The 17,666-nt window shown below is 43.7% G+C and overlaps 1 protein-coding gene across 1 annotated transcript; it reads right to left on the reverse strand.

The window, feature by feature from the left end:
- Positions 1 to 894: 894 nt before the first annotated feature.
- On the reverse strand, positions 895 to 12,469 carry LOC147220954 (MAM domain-containing protein 2-like). The gene is made up of 15 exons (XM_086170308.1): positions 12,250 to 12,469; positions 12,010 to 12,120; positions 9,481 to 9,758; positions 8,032 to 8,116; positions 7,663 to 7,800; positions 7,297 to 7,574; positions 6,240 to 6,333; positions 5,222 to 5,359; positions 4,783 to 4,902; positions 4,556 to 4,695; positions 4,154 to 4,250; positions 3,015 to 3,170; positions 1,874 to 2,127; positions 1,268 to 1,352; positions 895 to 1,173 (listed from the first exon to the last, which is right to left on the reverse strand). The coding sequence occupies exons 1-15, from the start codon at positions 12,278 to 12,280 to the stop codon at positions 1,127 to 1,129; spliced, it is 2,052 nt and encodes a 683-aa protein (XP_086026434.1). The 5' UTR covers positions 12,281 to 12,469; the 3' UTR covers positions 895 to 1,126.
- Positions 12,470 to 17,666: the final 5,197 nt, after the last annotated feature.

Below are 17,666 nucleotides of genomic sequence, written 5' to 3' on the forward strand. Positions count from 1 at the left end.
CATTATTACAAACGTGAAAAAAGGGAAGCATAATATATTAAAATGAGGGAGAAGATGTGACATTCACAGGGTTTTTAATCTGGTTGTTTTTTTTTTTTCCCTCGAAAATCGAAAAGAGGCAGGAGAGGCTGCAGACACTGATATTTAATGCAGGATTATTTTACAGGGATCATTACGATATGGATACCTGTCAACAAATGAAATTTTGTCTCAGTAGATGAATGTACTGGATAGACGTTGCCTCAGAACCGCAACTCCCAAGGGATGCTGCCAGAAAACCGACGAAGCCAGATGGTCCCGAGCCAGGTGACCCGGGGTCACATTTACACCGTAGCCCTTAATCCTCTCGTTCCATTTCGTCAGTCGCTAATATCCGAATGTCTCATAAGTCCTCTTAAAACTTACCGCAATCCAGGACGTGTCAGTTGACTGATAGTTAGATAAATAGGCGTTAAACACGTGAACTAGCAAGCATCGTTCCGTATTAGACTGACGTCTAAATGACGTCTGTGTCTGATGCTTATTGAAGATAAACACGCAGACAGAAACTGCAGTACATTCTAGTCCTTATATGTCGTGTTTTAGCCTTTATAAATGTGTGGAAAGAGGATCTGTAGTGATGCGTGTTTCCTCCTGAGTGCGTAACATCCAGTGAAACGTGGCGTGTGTTTCTCATCCATAACACACACCGATGCTGCAGAGTTACTATTTTCCTCCCCGGAGAATTTGGCTCTTGCTCCGCCAGGCTACTGTGTGGGATTTGATTTAATGGGAGGGACATTTACAAGAAAAACAGCCTTTCCGTCGACGGATAATGCTCTGTTGTTTTTACCAGTGGGTGAAAGCATAATCCTGTATTTCCAGTATCTATAGTAACCCAAAAAAACCACATTGAATAACCACGTTGCTTTATTTGAGCAATGAGCATTAATCTAATGCATATAGATGTGAGAAGGAACTCAGTGTGACGCTCCGTTGCTACAGTGCAGAGAAAGGCTTCAGACATACCTACATGGATAAGATTCCTTCTACCCACATGCCTACGTGTAAAGGTGACGTGCAGCTGTGAGGGGTCGCTTCTGAAATGTGCAAAAACATTCATGCATCCGATGCGGCATCCGTCCTCCTACACGATGTCATTGGACGTCTCCACGACAGTCTGATTTACTTTGGCTGCGGAAGAAACGGAACGCATTCAAACTATAATAATGGCGCATGCTAACAAACAATATAATTAATTGTTTGTTTGAGATGGATGGCAACGTACCAGGGCAAGGTCCGCTTTCCAGCACGATGTCATCGATGGCAATGTCGCTCCTGACGGACGAACCCCTCGTTGCCTCGAATACAATCTGGACCGGAGAGACAAAGAGGAACCGCAATTTTGAGAGGTTTTCTGATACAACGATGACATTCTGAAACTGTTCTTGTTTCTTTGACGGTCATTTTATTGTATCAGTGCTTTTCTAGCGGCCCTTTCAGGGGAGGGATGAGTGATGATGAATCTGTACAGGTGCCAGAAGAAGTATCATGAGGTGACAAAATAAAGAATGGATACTTTGGGGTTTGCAGGTTTGGGATGTGACCATTCTATTGGACAAGGAAGCTTCTACAACCCCCATTATTTTCTTTTTTTTTCGATCGCCTCTGCAGTTAATTGAAAATTCCTGCGTATTTGATTATTAGACCGATGAAACGATCAATTGTCTAAATTTTACAGTGAAAGAACTATTGATCGTCTGACCCTCCGAAGACCAAACAATAAAAGTCTATGAATAAAAGAAAAACAGCTCTCAAAGTTGCATATTTGGCATTGATTTTCCTTCAACCCGAACTCCGGAGACAAAATGCCCCTGAGATCGTGGCGCCTCACCTGATGCGGCCTGTCAGTCCGGAACTGGACGGTGGCTCTCAGCCAGGCGATGCTCTGCTCGCCGCTGCGTTGCCACAGCAACACGGCATCCCCGTCCTTCTCCAGGCGAACGGCGAGCTGGCCGGTGCCCGAGCCGTACATGTGGTAGAAGAACTGTAGGCACTGCGGCCCCGGGGAGCCCCTGAGGGCCCGGGACAGCAGGCGGACGCTCTGGCCGGGCAGCATGGGAGACGCCTCCATGTGCAAGTAGTATCCTACACGACAGAAACACAGATTTTTCTTTTCTCTTTGTCCAAGTCACGATGACTCACGATAAATAACATTCAATTAGAATTAAGCGTCGTAATTACAGCTCACGCAAAAGGGTGTGTGTTGGCTGCGAAGCAAAGTTTAGATAAGGGGTCGGCAACCCTTAACACCCAAAGAGCCATCTGGACTCGGTTTCCTCGGAAAAGAAAACACTGGGAGCCGCAATTACTTTTTGACGTCTAAAATAAAGGTACCACTGTATATATTGCTTTTCATTACCTTTACACTTTGTATGAACAAGTGTAAAGTGTGTTGCTTCTGAAATTCACAAAGTATTACGGAAAAAAAATAAGTTTTATTTATGTAATGAACTCATTTTGAGCTTTGGGCTTTCAGAGCGTGTAGCGGAGCCTTGACCTGAATTTCAAAAATAAATCGGGAAAAAAAATCACAGTGTCAGTAAATGATAAAAAATAAATATTTGCAAAATATCTTCATAAATATTTATTTTACCTGGTTTATGGAACTTCTGCTCCCGAACTTCTGCGCACAGCATCTGAAAATCAGGACTTTACCGGCTTCCGCGAGTATGACGTTATTTTGAGCGGCGAAAAATAATAAATATAATTTCATGCAATATTTCAAGATCACAATAATCTTCCAACTTAGAAATAAAAGTAAAAAAAAAAAAAAAAAGGAATTAACACAAATGAAATACACTTCAATTAAATATCTATAATTTATTTTCCCAAGCCACTCGGAGCCGCAGTGTAAAGATGAGAGAGACGCGGGTTGCCGACCCCTGGTTTAGATGAAAAGTACTACATATTTCAATTTGAACGGTAACACCGTCTTTTAAATGACAAATACGTCAGACTCGAACGACCCTCACCCAGCCCCGAGGTGTGGTCCCCCCTGGGCCCGGTGTACGAGGTAGGGGTGGGCCCTCGCCTCCTCTCCCAGTCGGCGGCGTCGCCTTGCTTGTCCTGAGTGTAACCGCACAGGCCTCCCTCGAAGTCGCAGTGTCCAGAGAGGGAGGACGGCGTTCCTGCGGCGGGGAGGGAAACCATCAGTTCGACTGAATCTACACTTAACCTTCAGTTACCAAATGTGAGCCTTCATTGGTGTTGGGAGGGAGGAGGGAGGGAGGGTTCACCTTCAAAAAAAACCAGAGGTCCTTCTTTATATTGATTACATTTAATATCTTCTGGATCTGTGCAACCTCAACAAACATAACGGCATTTAAAGAGCGGCATTTAAAGAGCGGCGACCCTCACTAACCCAAGCTTACTGTTCTGTATATTTCCTGTGCATCGTGTATTTGCAAGTGTATTTGCAGTCCCTATGTCCTCTATTGTAAGTCGCTTTGGATAAAAGCGGCTGCCAAATGCAATGTAATGTAATGTAATGTAATGTAATGTAATGTAATGAGCAGATTTGTCCTTATATGGGGACAATGGTTCTCTTCACTGTATGACAGTTACAATAAAACAGTCCATAAATCAAATGTTCCCAATTTTTATGTCCATTTAACAAGAGGATTCAGTCCTTTTGATAAATGGATTCAACCGCTTGTCATTGACTCGACTCGCGTAGAATCGAAGGGAAAAAAAGGAGGGATGGATACGTTTTATATGGGGAGGGATCTTCATTAAGTAAAGGAGGAGAGGAGGGAAGAGGAGAGCTTTCATTTAGCGGATACAGAAAAGAAATAAGGAAGAAAGAAGCCTCTTTGTGGAATGAAGGAGGGGGTTGTAGAAATAAGAAAAGCGAGGAAAGGAGGAGAGAAGGAAGAAAGGAAAGACCCTCATTAAGTGGGGGAGCGAATGTATGTGAAAGACGGAGGAAGGGACTTCATTAAACCAGGATTTTTCCTTCTACGATGGAGGGAAAGGAAGAAATAAGGATGGAAAGACCCTGTTTAGAGGCTGAAAGTGGAAAAGGCAGGGGGGCGTTGGAGAGCAGGAAAGAAGGAAGCGAGGGATGGAGGAGTGATGAAGGACACGTGAGGGAAGCAGCTCCAGCTGTTACCCGCGGTGAGCTCGCAGTCTCCCAGGGTGAGGTTGACGTCGTCCACGGCGACCGAGCCGCAGTCCCACAGACTCTTACAGGTGCTGATGAAGACCATCTGGCGGGAGGCAGGAATACCAGTCACCGCCTCGGCGGGAAGAAGGCGTGTTCGTACACACACACACACACACACACACACAAACGTCCACGCGTGATGTTGTGAGAGATGAGGGTTAAATCCCTTTAAATCGTCCGTTTGACTTCCTCCATCCTTCCATCAGTCATGCATCCCTCCTTCCATCATGTCCTCCGTTGATTTGATTTCTCCTCCCTTCCTTCCTTCCTGCTTCCAACCTGTCAAGAGATTCTTTCCCTCCTCCCAACATGTTCTGGGGGCAGATCCCGAAAACCCCGTCTCCTGACCTTGGCGGGTTTCGAGGTCTGAAAGGTGACGTCGGTGGCGATCCAGATGCCGATGGATTTCTCCCCCAGCACCCAGATCTTTTCCTGGCTCCTTTCCTGCTGCAGGTAAACCGTGAGGGCCTGGCCCGTCTGGTTAAAACCTGCGGGGCGGCGAGATGAGTCACGGCGGCGGACGGGTGGACGGAAAAAAAATCTGAAAACAGACAAGCGGTATCGTCGCCACTGACCCCGTAGAGAGAAGTAAAACCGGAGGCAGAACTTGGTGTTGCCAGGTAGGGTCGGACCCAGCAGGCTGCTGACGTAGCCGGAGCGTGGGTTCAGCCGGGAGTGAGTCATCAGGAAAGATCCTGAGAGAGAAAAAAACGGACATATTTCTTCGCGAGGCTCTTCCTGTGAATCTGCTGGCCATCAACGCTCCCGCTCTTAATCCCGCTTCTAAACTATTCAATTATTCCCAGCTGCGCAGCCTGCTCTGCATCAAAACCTTTACAAAAGGCCCCGAGTGATTTATCGACCCGCGGGGGAATAATTTACATGACCTTATTAACATCCATGCTCTGATCGGCCGGGGAGTTTTGGCAGGAATTATGAATGGTGTAAAAAAAAAAAAAAAACTGAACATTCCTGAAAATAAAAACAAAAACAAATTCCAAAACCCAATCTGACCTTCTCCGGTGGTGTGGTCTCCGCTCCTGAAGATGTTGGGCTCCACAGAAACCCTCTTCCACATCTCCTGTGTCTGGCTGTACTTGCAGAAACCTGACTCAAAGTCGCAGTTGGCGATGGAAGGGTCAAAGGTCGGCTCTGTGGGCGGGTCGGAACAAGGCGTATATCAGCCGGCTCTCTGGTTTTGCAGATTCCCCGAGGGGGAGCGAGGCTTGATCTACTGCTGCCTTTTGACGGGTGTCTGCTGTTTCTTTTAGGAATATTAACGCTATAAAGGGTAACATCTGGCCGTTTGTCATCGACTAAGGTGAGCCCGGCCTCTCGCCCGATGAGAAATGGGATAAGCTACATAGATAATGAATGAATCTACCGTTTCAACTATTACCATGTAACTATCAGCGCTACTGGCATCAATATCCCCTCTGTTTCCGTCCAAACCAGTTGAGGCAGAAAGTCGACCAAACTGAGCTGGGATCCGTTTCCGCACGGTAAAAGGCAGCGTTTCCTAGCAGCTGTCGCCAAGTGTTTGCTCGTGAGGATACGTCGAGTTTTCGTTTGCATTACTGTTTCCCAGACCTTCTCTATATGTAAAGCGTTTTGATTTATTACTTTTTTTTTTATGAATCCCTTGCATGAAATCATTTCTCTGCATTTAACCCATCGTGGCTGCAGTTAGAGGTTCAGTGTCTTGCTCGACAACACGTGCAGGGAATCGAACCGGGAACGTTCGGTTCCAAGGACAACCACCTTTTTCTTTTTTTTTTTTTACTATATTTGATTTGGCACAATAAAACTAAAATCTTACAATACAGAAAATATAGCTGTCCGCTTTGTTTGGGGTAAATAATCAGGCGGGGGATAAGGAAGAGCATTAAAAATCGGATTAAGTTATAAAATATATAAAATGTACGTGGGGTCTGTGCAGATTTGGTCGTTGTAAAAAACAAAAAATGTGACCGTATCCATAGAGCGTTACATCACCTGTGACGGTGACGTGAGAACGGGTGTCTCAGCTCACCGGTGTCTTTGCTGCAGAACTCCGAGGAAAAGGAAATGTCATCCACCGCCACGCGGCCGCCTCTCGGGCTGCTGAAAGCCACTTCGAAGACCACCTGGAGGGAGAGACGCGCACAAACTGAGCTGCAGTGGGAGTCGGGGGATCCATCTGGGAAATCGAACGTGAATCAAAGGAGACGTTCCGCACTTTTGTCAGATCGGCCGTTGTTTTACGCCCCGTGCCGTTGGCTGCAAATAAAAGGCCGGTAGATAACTGTGCGAGATGATGCATTGTGAACAAGGCTGATTGAATGTACTGTATGTAATAGAGACCAGCAGAGCGGTGACGCCGGCTGTTTCCTGTCCAGATGGACTTGGAATGACATGGAACGCGTTCGTGCATGTTGTTGTTGTATGTTTAGGGGGGAAAGATTAGAACACTGATTTGGTGATCGCCAGGATTTTATTTTAACTCTTATGTCATCATGGAGGAAATGCAAAGTGGAGTAGTTTATCTCACCCCCTTTGCACCACATTTTATCCAGGTTATGAATTTCTCAGCAGATCTTAAATATTTGTAATCGCTGGTGTATTAGTAAGTAGTAAACTTAAGTACTTGTACTTTGTACTTAAGACCTTAAAACACTTGATAGCCTTAACCTTGGCAATTTATATTTTATTGTATTTCTTATTCTCCCTCCTTCCTACTATTATCTATTACTGTTATGTTTTTGCTTGAAACTCTGGCACAACAATTTCCTTCGGAATAAATAAAGTTGTTCTCATCTCATCTCAAACATATCGAACAATCACATTTTCCAAATCCAGCTTCGTGATAAACATTCAACAAAGAGTCCGTCCTGTAAACAACTGTCGATCTTTTATAATGATTGCAGCCGTAATATTTCCTGTGCATCGTGTATTTGCAAGTGTATTTGCAGTCCTTATGTCCTCTATTGTAAGTCGCTTTGGATAAAAGCGTCTGCCAAATGCAATGTAATGTAATGTAATGTAATGATCAAATATTGAAACGGTACTTCAGCTTGTTATCACTCGGAAAAGACGTTGCTCGGACTGACCTGGACCGAGTACGGCGCCTTCAGGTCCACCTGCATGGGCGTCCATTCTCCCGGCGTCGCCCTCCACTCGCTCTGGTTCTCCGGCCCCGCCCTCCACAGCTCCTGGTACTGGCCGAGCCGGTCGCGGGTGAAAACGGAGAAAAGGTTTCCCCTTCCCTCGCCGCGCTGGTAGTGAAAGCTCAGGCAGCCGGACATGGGCGCCCTGGTCATGGGAGACACCAGCCGGGCCACCTCTTTGAAGGTCTTGGAGTAGATGGAGTCCACGTACATGTAGTGACCTGCAAAAAGATGTCACGTGCACTGATGAATTTACAGCTGTTATCCAAAATTACCATCCCCGAGCGTGTCGGCCCCGCCATCCCTCACCCGTGCTGTTTTTGTAGGTGTGATCGTCCGGCAGGTTGTTGTGGACCAGCTGCCCGCCGCCGCCGCCCACGAACCAGTTCACATTGGCGTTCCACTGGTTACTGTATCCACAAAGGTGAGACTCCTCGAAGTCACAATCTACGTGTGGAGAAACCGGGAGGACTCATTAGTGACGCCGTTACAAAATCAGCCCCGGGGAAAATGAGCTCACTGTTCAAACTGGATTAAAAAGGAAAACTTTTGCAATGGAAAGTGAGACCGGTGACATGATTTTAGTTCCCTTTACATTGACGACAGTGACAAATTACATTGGAAACCATTTCAACATGCGTGAGTGATGTCGGGCTACGGGGCTGATGTGTCGCTGACCCAGGCAAAACCCCGAGCTGATGTGGATCTCGAATATGGCCACGCTGCTCCCGGACGCCCCTCCGGCTTTGCCTTCGATCACCACCTAATCGACAACATGTGGTCAGCAACGCACTGATTCGGAGACACATGACATCATATAGGCTGCGCAGCAAAGGTTAACGGTGAATATGCGTGTGTGTCCGCAGGAATCGTGGACACACACGCATTCTTTCTTCAAAACTCTTGTATCTAGGGAGTTGACATTTATAATGAAACTCATGTAAGTTTAACAAACTAAAGTGTCAATTATTAGTCACGACTCAATCGTTTCAGGTCATCCGGCCCAAGAATCCAGCAGAGTAGCGCTAACAGAAATTTCCACATTTTTTGAAATTATAAAGATGTACTTCAATGTTTATGTTTTTGGTTGAGTGGGCTTCCCTCCAATGTGAAGATCGGGGGTTCGATCACCAGCTCCTCCTGTCTTCATGTTGAAGTGTCCTCGGGCAAAACACTGAACCCGAAGATGCTGGGTATCATTTACCAGCTAACTAATTATCTTACCAACTAAAGCTACCACCGTTTCTTTTTCTAAAGCATTTGTCAATGAATTACTAGGGGGAATGAGGTTGTGCAGACATTGCAGAAACACAATGCAGCAAAACACAAACTAGTGCTTGTTCCCAGATGTTTTATTTTGCAACCTCTGCAGCTCATCAGGGAAGCAGGAAATTGTGCATCCACATTAAAAGCACCACAGAGGAACAGACTCCCAAACCAGAATGATGCGCGCCTGTTTCATTTTAAGGTTGTTTCACACGTTTGACATAGATAATAACAGAAAGATAAATATCTACTTTACCTTCGGCTGATGAACGGCAAAGTGTTGCTTGAAAAATACCTACGCATCAGTTGTGATGACCGATAAAAGATCAACATTTGATTTCACACAACGTCAACGTTGAACTCCACTGAGACGACGTCTTACACAGCGATGTGACGTCTTTCTGGCGCTGTAATTGTTGTAAAGTGGAAAGCCCGGACACGTACGTCTATCCGCCAGATCTTGGCTGATAGGTTAAACCTCCGAGGGGCCCACGGCAACAACTCCGACAAGACTCACCCTCGTACGGGTCGTGACCCGATCACAATGAGCTCCACCTCGGCATGTAATGTAAACATGTGCTGCTCTGCCTCCACAAAATGTTTACATTATGTATATGTATATGTGTGTGAGTAGTGTGTGAGTAGGGTGTGCGTGTGGTTTTCCACCCACATCATACCGTTCCTCAGTTTGTTTAATTTTAGCTTACGTGTGTTGCTTGTGATCTATTTATAGTCTAAATGGATAATAGATTCACGCCGGGGTTGTATTTTTCTTACTGTTGACTACTGACGTCAATCCTTAACGTTTGTGATCATTAAAGAAATATTATGGAAACAGATATAATGGAGATTGTTTTTGACCTTGAAGGGCTCGGTGCTGTTCTGCAGGTCCATGCTGGAGATGATCCAGCTGTCGGAGGCCTCCTGGCTGCTCCACAGCGGCCTGTCAAAGCTCTTCCCCTCCGAACGCCGCAGAACCTCCAGGCTTCCGGAATCGCTGATCTGGTAGACGAGCCTCAGGCAGCTCCAGTCCCCGTTCTCGAGAGACGGACTCAACAGGACTCCGGTGGTCGCCCGAACCGGATCAGCCTCCGCGACATCGGCCTCGTTGGACTTTGTATCCAAGGCGACGAACCGGCCTGAAACAAGAGTGCGTGGAGTTTTGAGACGGATGGAATTTGCGATTCTATTTTTCTGTATCCTCAACCTTTTATGAGTTGGCTTTCTTTTTACGCTGGCAAAAGGAGGTCCGGCACTTCACCTCCCTCAATGTCACATCAGTTTTACATTACATTACATTTGGCAGACGCTTTTATTCAATGCGACTTACAATAGAGGACGTAAGCACTGCAAATAACACTTGCAAATACAAGATGCACAGGAAATATACAGAACAGTAAGCTGGGGTTAGTTGTTTTTTTTTTGTTTTTTTTTAAGACAAAGACGTACACATACGTACACACACACACACATCATGTACCCAGATTCTTTTTTTTTTAAACCCTAAGATTCTACAAGCTCCCTTGTTTATTTAAATAAGAGCTCCTCTTTGTGTGACATACAGTTTATGTTTCAGTCTACAAGTCTGGCCTAAACAGAGTGTCAGTATGTAATGTATGCTTTTATTCTCTTGAGTCACAAGACAATCAGCAATTTCAGGGAAGGAGTAACGTTGATATTTCACAGTGCGCTACTTTTGGAACTAAAAAGGGGCACAATACAGGACATCCTTTGTATTTGTTATAACACACACGCACACACACTGAAACTGTGCCTGATGGGAATGTTAAAAAAAAACATTGAATGTTTCTTCAGTTGGGTTTCCAGATGTGTGTCACCTGCCCATTGGAAGTCCTTTCCCTTGTTGTGAGTCAGAACTAGCTCTCCCTTTGTGTTTTATGCCGTAATCCCCTGGGCAATGTGTCCACGGTACCTGCTCCCAGATGGTGATTGGTTAATTTTCATTTTACTTCCTGACCCAGGTGTCCAATCAGCTCCTCCCTTCACCTTCTCGCTCCCTCGTCTTCTTGCTCCAGTATCATTTTAGTCATCTGTCCTCCATTTGCTTCTCCGGGGGGCCAGTCTTCCAGGGACCGGGTCCCGTCGCCCCAAAAACCCTGCTAATCACAGTTAGGCCATGTTTGGTCCGAATGCGGCGGTCGGGATCATCTGATTAGGCGACGCTGAAAAACCGCTACTGCTTTGCTCATCTGTTTCTCTTGTCCTGACGGATTCACCGCAGCAGGGGGGGGCCGGTTGTTGATCTTTTGTGGATATCAGATCCAAATTTTTGTTCTACCTTAAAATCCTCCCAGCTGTGGAGTTTAATATCACCGTTTTAGATCCATCGCTATATAAAGTAGAAATACATATTAACATATCAACTATGCTGAACTCAAACCTGGGTGGCAGCAACAGTGAAAAAGGTTGGAAAACAGGAAACAGAAGCAGTCGATTACTCCCAGAATGAAGACAAACAGCGAGGCAAGAAACAGGAAGGATCTTGGTGGAAAAATGGAATTTAAAAGTTCTTTTTTACCTTTTTGGCTACAGATACAGTAGTTTTGCAGCTCTTGGAGCAGCAGGACGCTGCCATGCTGGAAACTACTCTGAATCACCCGTCAAAAGGATATAAATTAGAGATTATTCTTAAAATGAGGTCAACGTTTTGCTAATATAAAAAAAAAAATGGCAGCTGAAAAAAAATTGTCTCAGTGGAAAATAAAAAAAATATTTGACTGTAGTCAAACTGTTGGCTCAGGAGGGAGCAGGTCAAAACTGCCGGAAAACTAAGGTAACCAGCCGTTTATATGAGAAATACATTTTTTAAACCGTCAAAACAAATAACTGCAATGCTGAAATGTACTGTGCATATGTTGGCAGAGTTTTTATTGATTATCTACATTGCTTAGTCTGCACTCACAGAAAGACATTCACCCTCTCATTCACACATCTGGGCAATTTAGAGTCTCCGATGAACGTCCTGCATGTTTTTGGACTGTGGGAGGAAACAGGAGAACCTGCTTAAACAGGGTGAACACGCACGCTCAACACAGAAAGGCCTAAAGCACTGATTCAATGATTTGCGTTCAGCGGTTATCTACAATCACGCTGACATGACTTAAACAGCAGCGTTCACGGCGTACTCCTGTGCCGGCCACAGCCTTGAAACTTCATAAATGTCTGCTTTTACTGTCTCCATATGACCAAGGACCAGACGGAGGGGCCTGCAGACCAGATGTGCCCCAGTGGAAAGGACAGAATCGCACAACACAGCTGCGGCATCACAGCAAAACCAGCTCAGAGGGTCAAAGACAAACAGCTTTACATGAGCCATATTCACTCATTAGGGTGAAAGATGAGGTGCGATATCTATTAAATGCCTCGTACCGTCTCTGTGGAGGTTCCACGCGGTGAAGTCTGGATCTGACGTGTAGCCGCAGGTGTCCAAGTCAAAGTTGCAAGAGCCTGGAAGCAACTGGGTTTGGGCCTGGATGGTGGCTTGGAGCGGGACAGGGGAGAAAAAGTGAGAGCGAACGGTAAGAGTGAATCATAGCAGTACAGCCCTGCCATCTTTCACCAGTGCTGGTATGGGCATTAAAAATGTTGAAATAGGAAAAAAGTACTCACCAGCAAAAGTCAGCAGGTAGAAAAGAAGCATTGCGGCTTTGGGGGCAAGTTGAATTTACGAAGAAAAGAACAAAAGCAGAATCCGGGATCTGAAAATAATCCGAGGAGCTGCTTGAAAAGTTTTCATTTGAGAGTTAGTTTGTGTGTGTTTGTGTGTGTGTTTCTTCTGAGTGTCTCTCCAGCTAAACGATTGGCAGCACACTGACGATCCTGCTTGGGAATCGAGTGCTCAGGCAAGAGAAGCAGAAGAGGGAGGGAGAGGGTGTGTGTGTGTGTGTGTGTGTGTGTGTGATGGTCTGGAAAGGAGGAGTGGATGGTGAGAGAGAGGGAGGAGGAGAGGAAGGAGAGATTAAAGAGTTCTGAGGAAAGGAAGCGGATGGGAAAAACAAATACAGATGAAAGTTATAAGTTTATTAATATTTTCCCGTATTGTACTTTCCCCATTGTGGGACAATTAAAGACGCATTATATTCTATTTTATTAGTTGCAATGGATGCAAAGGGTGTAGAACAAGAAATTAATACATAAACAAAGTTCAGAAATGCACAACATGAACCTGTACGAAAAAACAAAACATCAGCTATATTCACGGTTCTTGTCGAAATCTTCTTGTTGTGAAACCGGACTTGCATTTCTCACACTTGAAGACATTTCACCCCTGAAGAATTGAAGAAGCCTCTAGAATGATGAATGTCGTTGCCCCGACAAAAAGATTTCGGCAAGAATTCACCATGAGCTGGATGACCGAGAACCTCCACAGATATACACTGCTCAAAAAAATAAAGGGAACACTTAAAAAACACATCCTAGATCTAAATGAATGAAATATTCTTATGAAATACTTTGCTCTTTACACAGTTGAATGTGCTGACAACAAAATCACACAAAAATGATCAATGGAAATCAATTGTATCAACCCATGGAGGTCTGATTAGGAATCACACTCAAAATTAAAGTGTAAAAACAAACTCCAGGCTGATCCAACTTTGATGTAATGTCCTTAAAACGAGTCAAAATGAATCTGTGTTGCTTCCTGAGTGGACACTATGATTTCACAGAAGTGTGACTGACTTGGAGTTACATTGTGTTGTTCAAGTGTTCCCTTTATTTTTTCGAGCAGTATATTTTACAATCGTATATAAGATTTTCTGAGAAAGGTTGGGTTCACCAGTCGACCACAGAGCAACGTATAGAGACACTGATGTTTTAAACCGCTCCATGGAAATATAATGCAATGCAAATAACAGGATTGCATTTCAGCGTTCACCTGCAGTTTGGTGGTTGATTGTAAACATGCAGGGAATTCAAAATCTAGATGCAGTGACACACTGCAGTGTCTTTAAAATGTATTTTAAAATGTATAGGGAGGGATGTTAAAAGGTGCCTCTGTCCACGGTCCCTTCCTCTTCCCTCCTTCTCGTTTCAGCATTTGAATGAGATGCCATGAACATTTTCAGGCCAGATGGGAAGATGAATCCTCCACTGATCAGACCCAGATGGCAGCTGCTCGATGTTCCCCAGGAAACCACTGAAAATCCAAATAATCTCCTTCACTTGTAAAAAGAAAATGATACGCCCAATCACGACGGACGGTATCTGTGGATTTCTGGGTTGATCCTGCTCGACGGCATCTTTCGTCACAGATCATCACTCATTCTCTGCTTGTTTCTGCTCTGTTAACAAACTCAGTTAATAATGTGATGCTGAAAAATAGAAATGTCCTTCTGATGATCCTGTAGTACAGTTTGTTCTCCGTGTGTGATTCACTGCAGGTCAAAGTGACGCCGCCCTTCCCCTGGGACCACCAGACTCGTGCCTCAGCCCCCAGACTATATAATATTCATTCATTAATTTATCATCCAGGGTTGGGTTGGGTTTGGGGCCAATCCTCGTACACAAACAAAGAAAAAAAAAACAGGATCCTTTTAGACGCTTCAGAAATGAATACGCTTTAAAACAATGACATAATCCATATATTGCAAATATAGCAAGGGGAAATATGCCTCAAACAGTGTGCTCCACCTGCTGGGAGAATTACATTTAGCTGTTGTTCTGTACAAAATATGACCAATATATAGAAGTGATCTAACGAATAATGAAAGGAAATTTAAAACAATAAATAAATTAAGAATTGTTTAAAAAAAAAAAATCAGATTTGTATCAACCATCTTTATCAACAGAATTTCAATCAAAAGGTTTAATTTGAGGGGGTTTGTGAATGGTCACTGTAAAAGACCACATGCTAAATCTACCTCTTCACCAAGCACTACTGCACTAATTGCACTAAGCCCCCCAATCCAAAAAAAAAAAAAAAAATGAAGAAATAAATGTATGCATGTATACGATTTTGAGATGGTTATTTGGTAGAGTGGTCACTTCTGACTTCCAACTACTGGTACTTTGGATCTTCGGTGACGGAATTGCACTTTTTGTAAGTTGCTTTGGATAAAAGCGCCAAATTACTGTAATGTAATGTAATGTAATCAACATTTGGATAGTCTGCTTGCTCCATCAGGGGTTGTCAACTCTAAAATTGCCAACTGAAACTGAATTACTTCCTGATTGAAAAGTGTTTACACCAAAGGTTAAGTGCTGGATAAAAATAAATGAATAAAAAATAAATCAAGCTGTACCCATTAGCTCTCCGTGTCTGGATAGAGACTACATTTGACGTGAAGGATTTAATGGCTGACAAGGAATGCTGTTTTGAGGGTGTATTTTGATAAACTGTGCAATGGATTTAAGTATGTCTGTCATTTAAAGGGCTATTGTGATGATTGTGTATATGTATATGTTATTGTGCTTCAATGACATATCATTAACATGTTGCTCATGTTGCTGTGTTGTTTTAGATGTTCAATGAAAAAGCCCAACGGTGAAAAAGAGTCGAACATTTGCAGTAGCTGTCCCCAATTGCTTCCTATTTAAATAAAATAAAATTCCATTTTTTTCTTGAAATAATTTTGTTTGGCTTTCAGGACGAATATGAAGCAAAATCACTTTCAGCCAGTATTTAATGTCACGCTTATTCAAAAAGAAGATGAGAGGAAACGCTTTTCACTCATATTAGGTCAGAGAAACATACCTGCAGTCATCAGGCACGTGGTTATTTTGTAAAAACATTTTTACCTAATTATTAAATGATATAAAATTATCCATATCATCAATGTTTAAAACAGATGTTATAGTTAAATGATCTTTAAACATCTGAACATTTTTTGAGGTACTCTAAAGCATCCCGAAAAGAATCATTTGGATAAAGACCGGCACCTCATTATAAGTCACGGACATGAGTTGCCATGGCAACGCTTAACTCAGGACCAAAAGCAGAGCAGAAGACTGGAAAAATAGCATACTGTTAGTGCATTAGCCTTTATCATACATTTATGTTTTACAGTGTTTTCTGTGTATTCAAAGGAATAATGGGAGAGAAACATAACAGCAGGTTGGTTGGAAAATATGATGGATTTTCTACTCAGGGCCTTTTCAGACAGGAAGTGACTGATGCGCCTCCTTATTAATTTTCAGTGGGAGGTGAGCAGGTGCCATCAGGCTCTCAGCACTCACACAGAACGCTCTGTCTACTGAGAAGTGTATCATGTATTTTAGGACATGGGCACCATATGGAGAGGATAAGTGGCTGTGTGAGCTATTTGACTCTAATAGATGCAGCGCTGACTTGCTGACTTTTATGAAATCATAGCGCAAAATGTAAAAAGGCTCTTCAGATTGTAGAGCTGACTCACCAACATTCTCCAAACAGCTATTTTCATAGGTGGCAACGGGACCAAGTGCGTACCCTGTACCTGCAGAGCGATGAGATGAGTTAACAACATTCTTGAATACAAAAAGGGAGCGGAAAAGCTGTGAATAAAACTTGCCATAAATGTGTTAAAGCAAAATTGACAGCGGTTATATGCTATTACACCTTAACCTGCTCAGTAGTGGGTTTGGCTCCAGTGCTGCTGCGGTGACTCATCTCACACAGAAGTGATCCAAATTAGTGATGCTGAAAATCCCTTATTTAACGTAAAGTTACCAGCCAATATTAATCTTAATTTGTATTACAGAGTTGCACACAGTCTCCAGCTGTGACGGTGCTAAAGATGCTAATTGATGAGAGTGTGATTACACCCCCCAACTGAATAGCACCATCTACAGATAGGCCGTAAGCCGGAGGGCGAGGGCAGGTGAATACTCAGCCCTTAAAAACATATTGTATAGTCTTACGCGTCTGAAAATGAGGCCATGGGTTTTCTACATGATAAGAGATAACTCTGTTATGGGACCCGATGAAACATTAATGTGCCTTAATGTCAGTAATGGATTCGGTCTCGACTTGTGGCATTACATCACCCGCAACGGAGCATGTTCATTGGACCCTCAACCGTTTAGGCGGGGAGACTATCTATGTTACATCTCGAAATATGCCGGCTGAGTCCGGACTAGCAGCAAAAAATCCAAAGGCTGCGTGACATGAATTAACAGCAGCAGGCACACGTCACCTCACATACTCGGATGACCTAAATGTCCCGTGGCCTTTTGATTGGCCCAGGCCTGCCACACATGCCTCAGAAGGTCACTCCCCGTTTATTTTGTTTCCAAATTACGCAATCAGCTACTGTACGTGACTGCGGACCTGACAGATTGGATGCCATGGTTACTACTATCGCCATCCTACATCACATGTTGTTGTCACGGTAACGGCTGCTCTGATGCAAAGATGCATGTGATTGAGGTGTGAAACTAGTAGCTCAGCAATGAGAGCACAGTCCGGCTCTATCGATCTCACTGTCCGAAATACGCCAGAATCAACCGTCTGTAGTAATGGCTGCTCAGACAGAGTGAAGCATCTTAATAATTGATAGATGGCCCTTGAACATATTGTGAGTAATTTAAAGTAGACACACACAATTATGTCATTGGTTTTCACATGAATAAATCCCCAAATCTTGTCATTTACAGGGCTCATGTCAATCCAATGTATATTATTGAGGAGAGAGGTGTTAAATAGAGTAACTAATGTGCTAGTAATGTTTTTAACAACCAGTAATGATAATGTAATTGAAGTGAGGTACCCATGATCTGAATATCAAAACATGAATGCGTGCTCTTATGTGAAGGTGACAGGGACAGGAGGTGATGCACACTGATGGGTGAGTGGCAAAGATATGGATCCGTACCATCTATAATGGTGAGACGTTTTGTTTAAGAGGAAAATTTAAGACAAAGATTAAACGGTCTTTAAAAGTGGGCGCAAATTGGCCAAACTTATGCCATAAAGGCATAAACAATGAGAAAATGGAATTTAGATATTTAATCCTCCCATTCAACCAACTCCTCTACCCAATACAAGTTACTCAAACAACATGATTAATCATCGCTTCCCAAATTTAGCAGCATTTATGATCTACACA

The sequence above is a fragment of the Fistularia commersonii genome, chromosome 23, assembly GCF_037954325.1.
Source record: "Fistularia commersonii isolate RoL2024-O1a breed Wild chromosome 23, RoL_Fcom_v1.0, whole genome shotgun sequence".
Taxonomy (NCBI): Eukaryota; Metazoa; Chordata; class Actinopteri; order Syngnathiformes; family Fistulariidae; genus Fistularia; species Fistularia commersonii.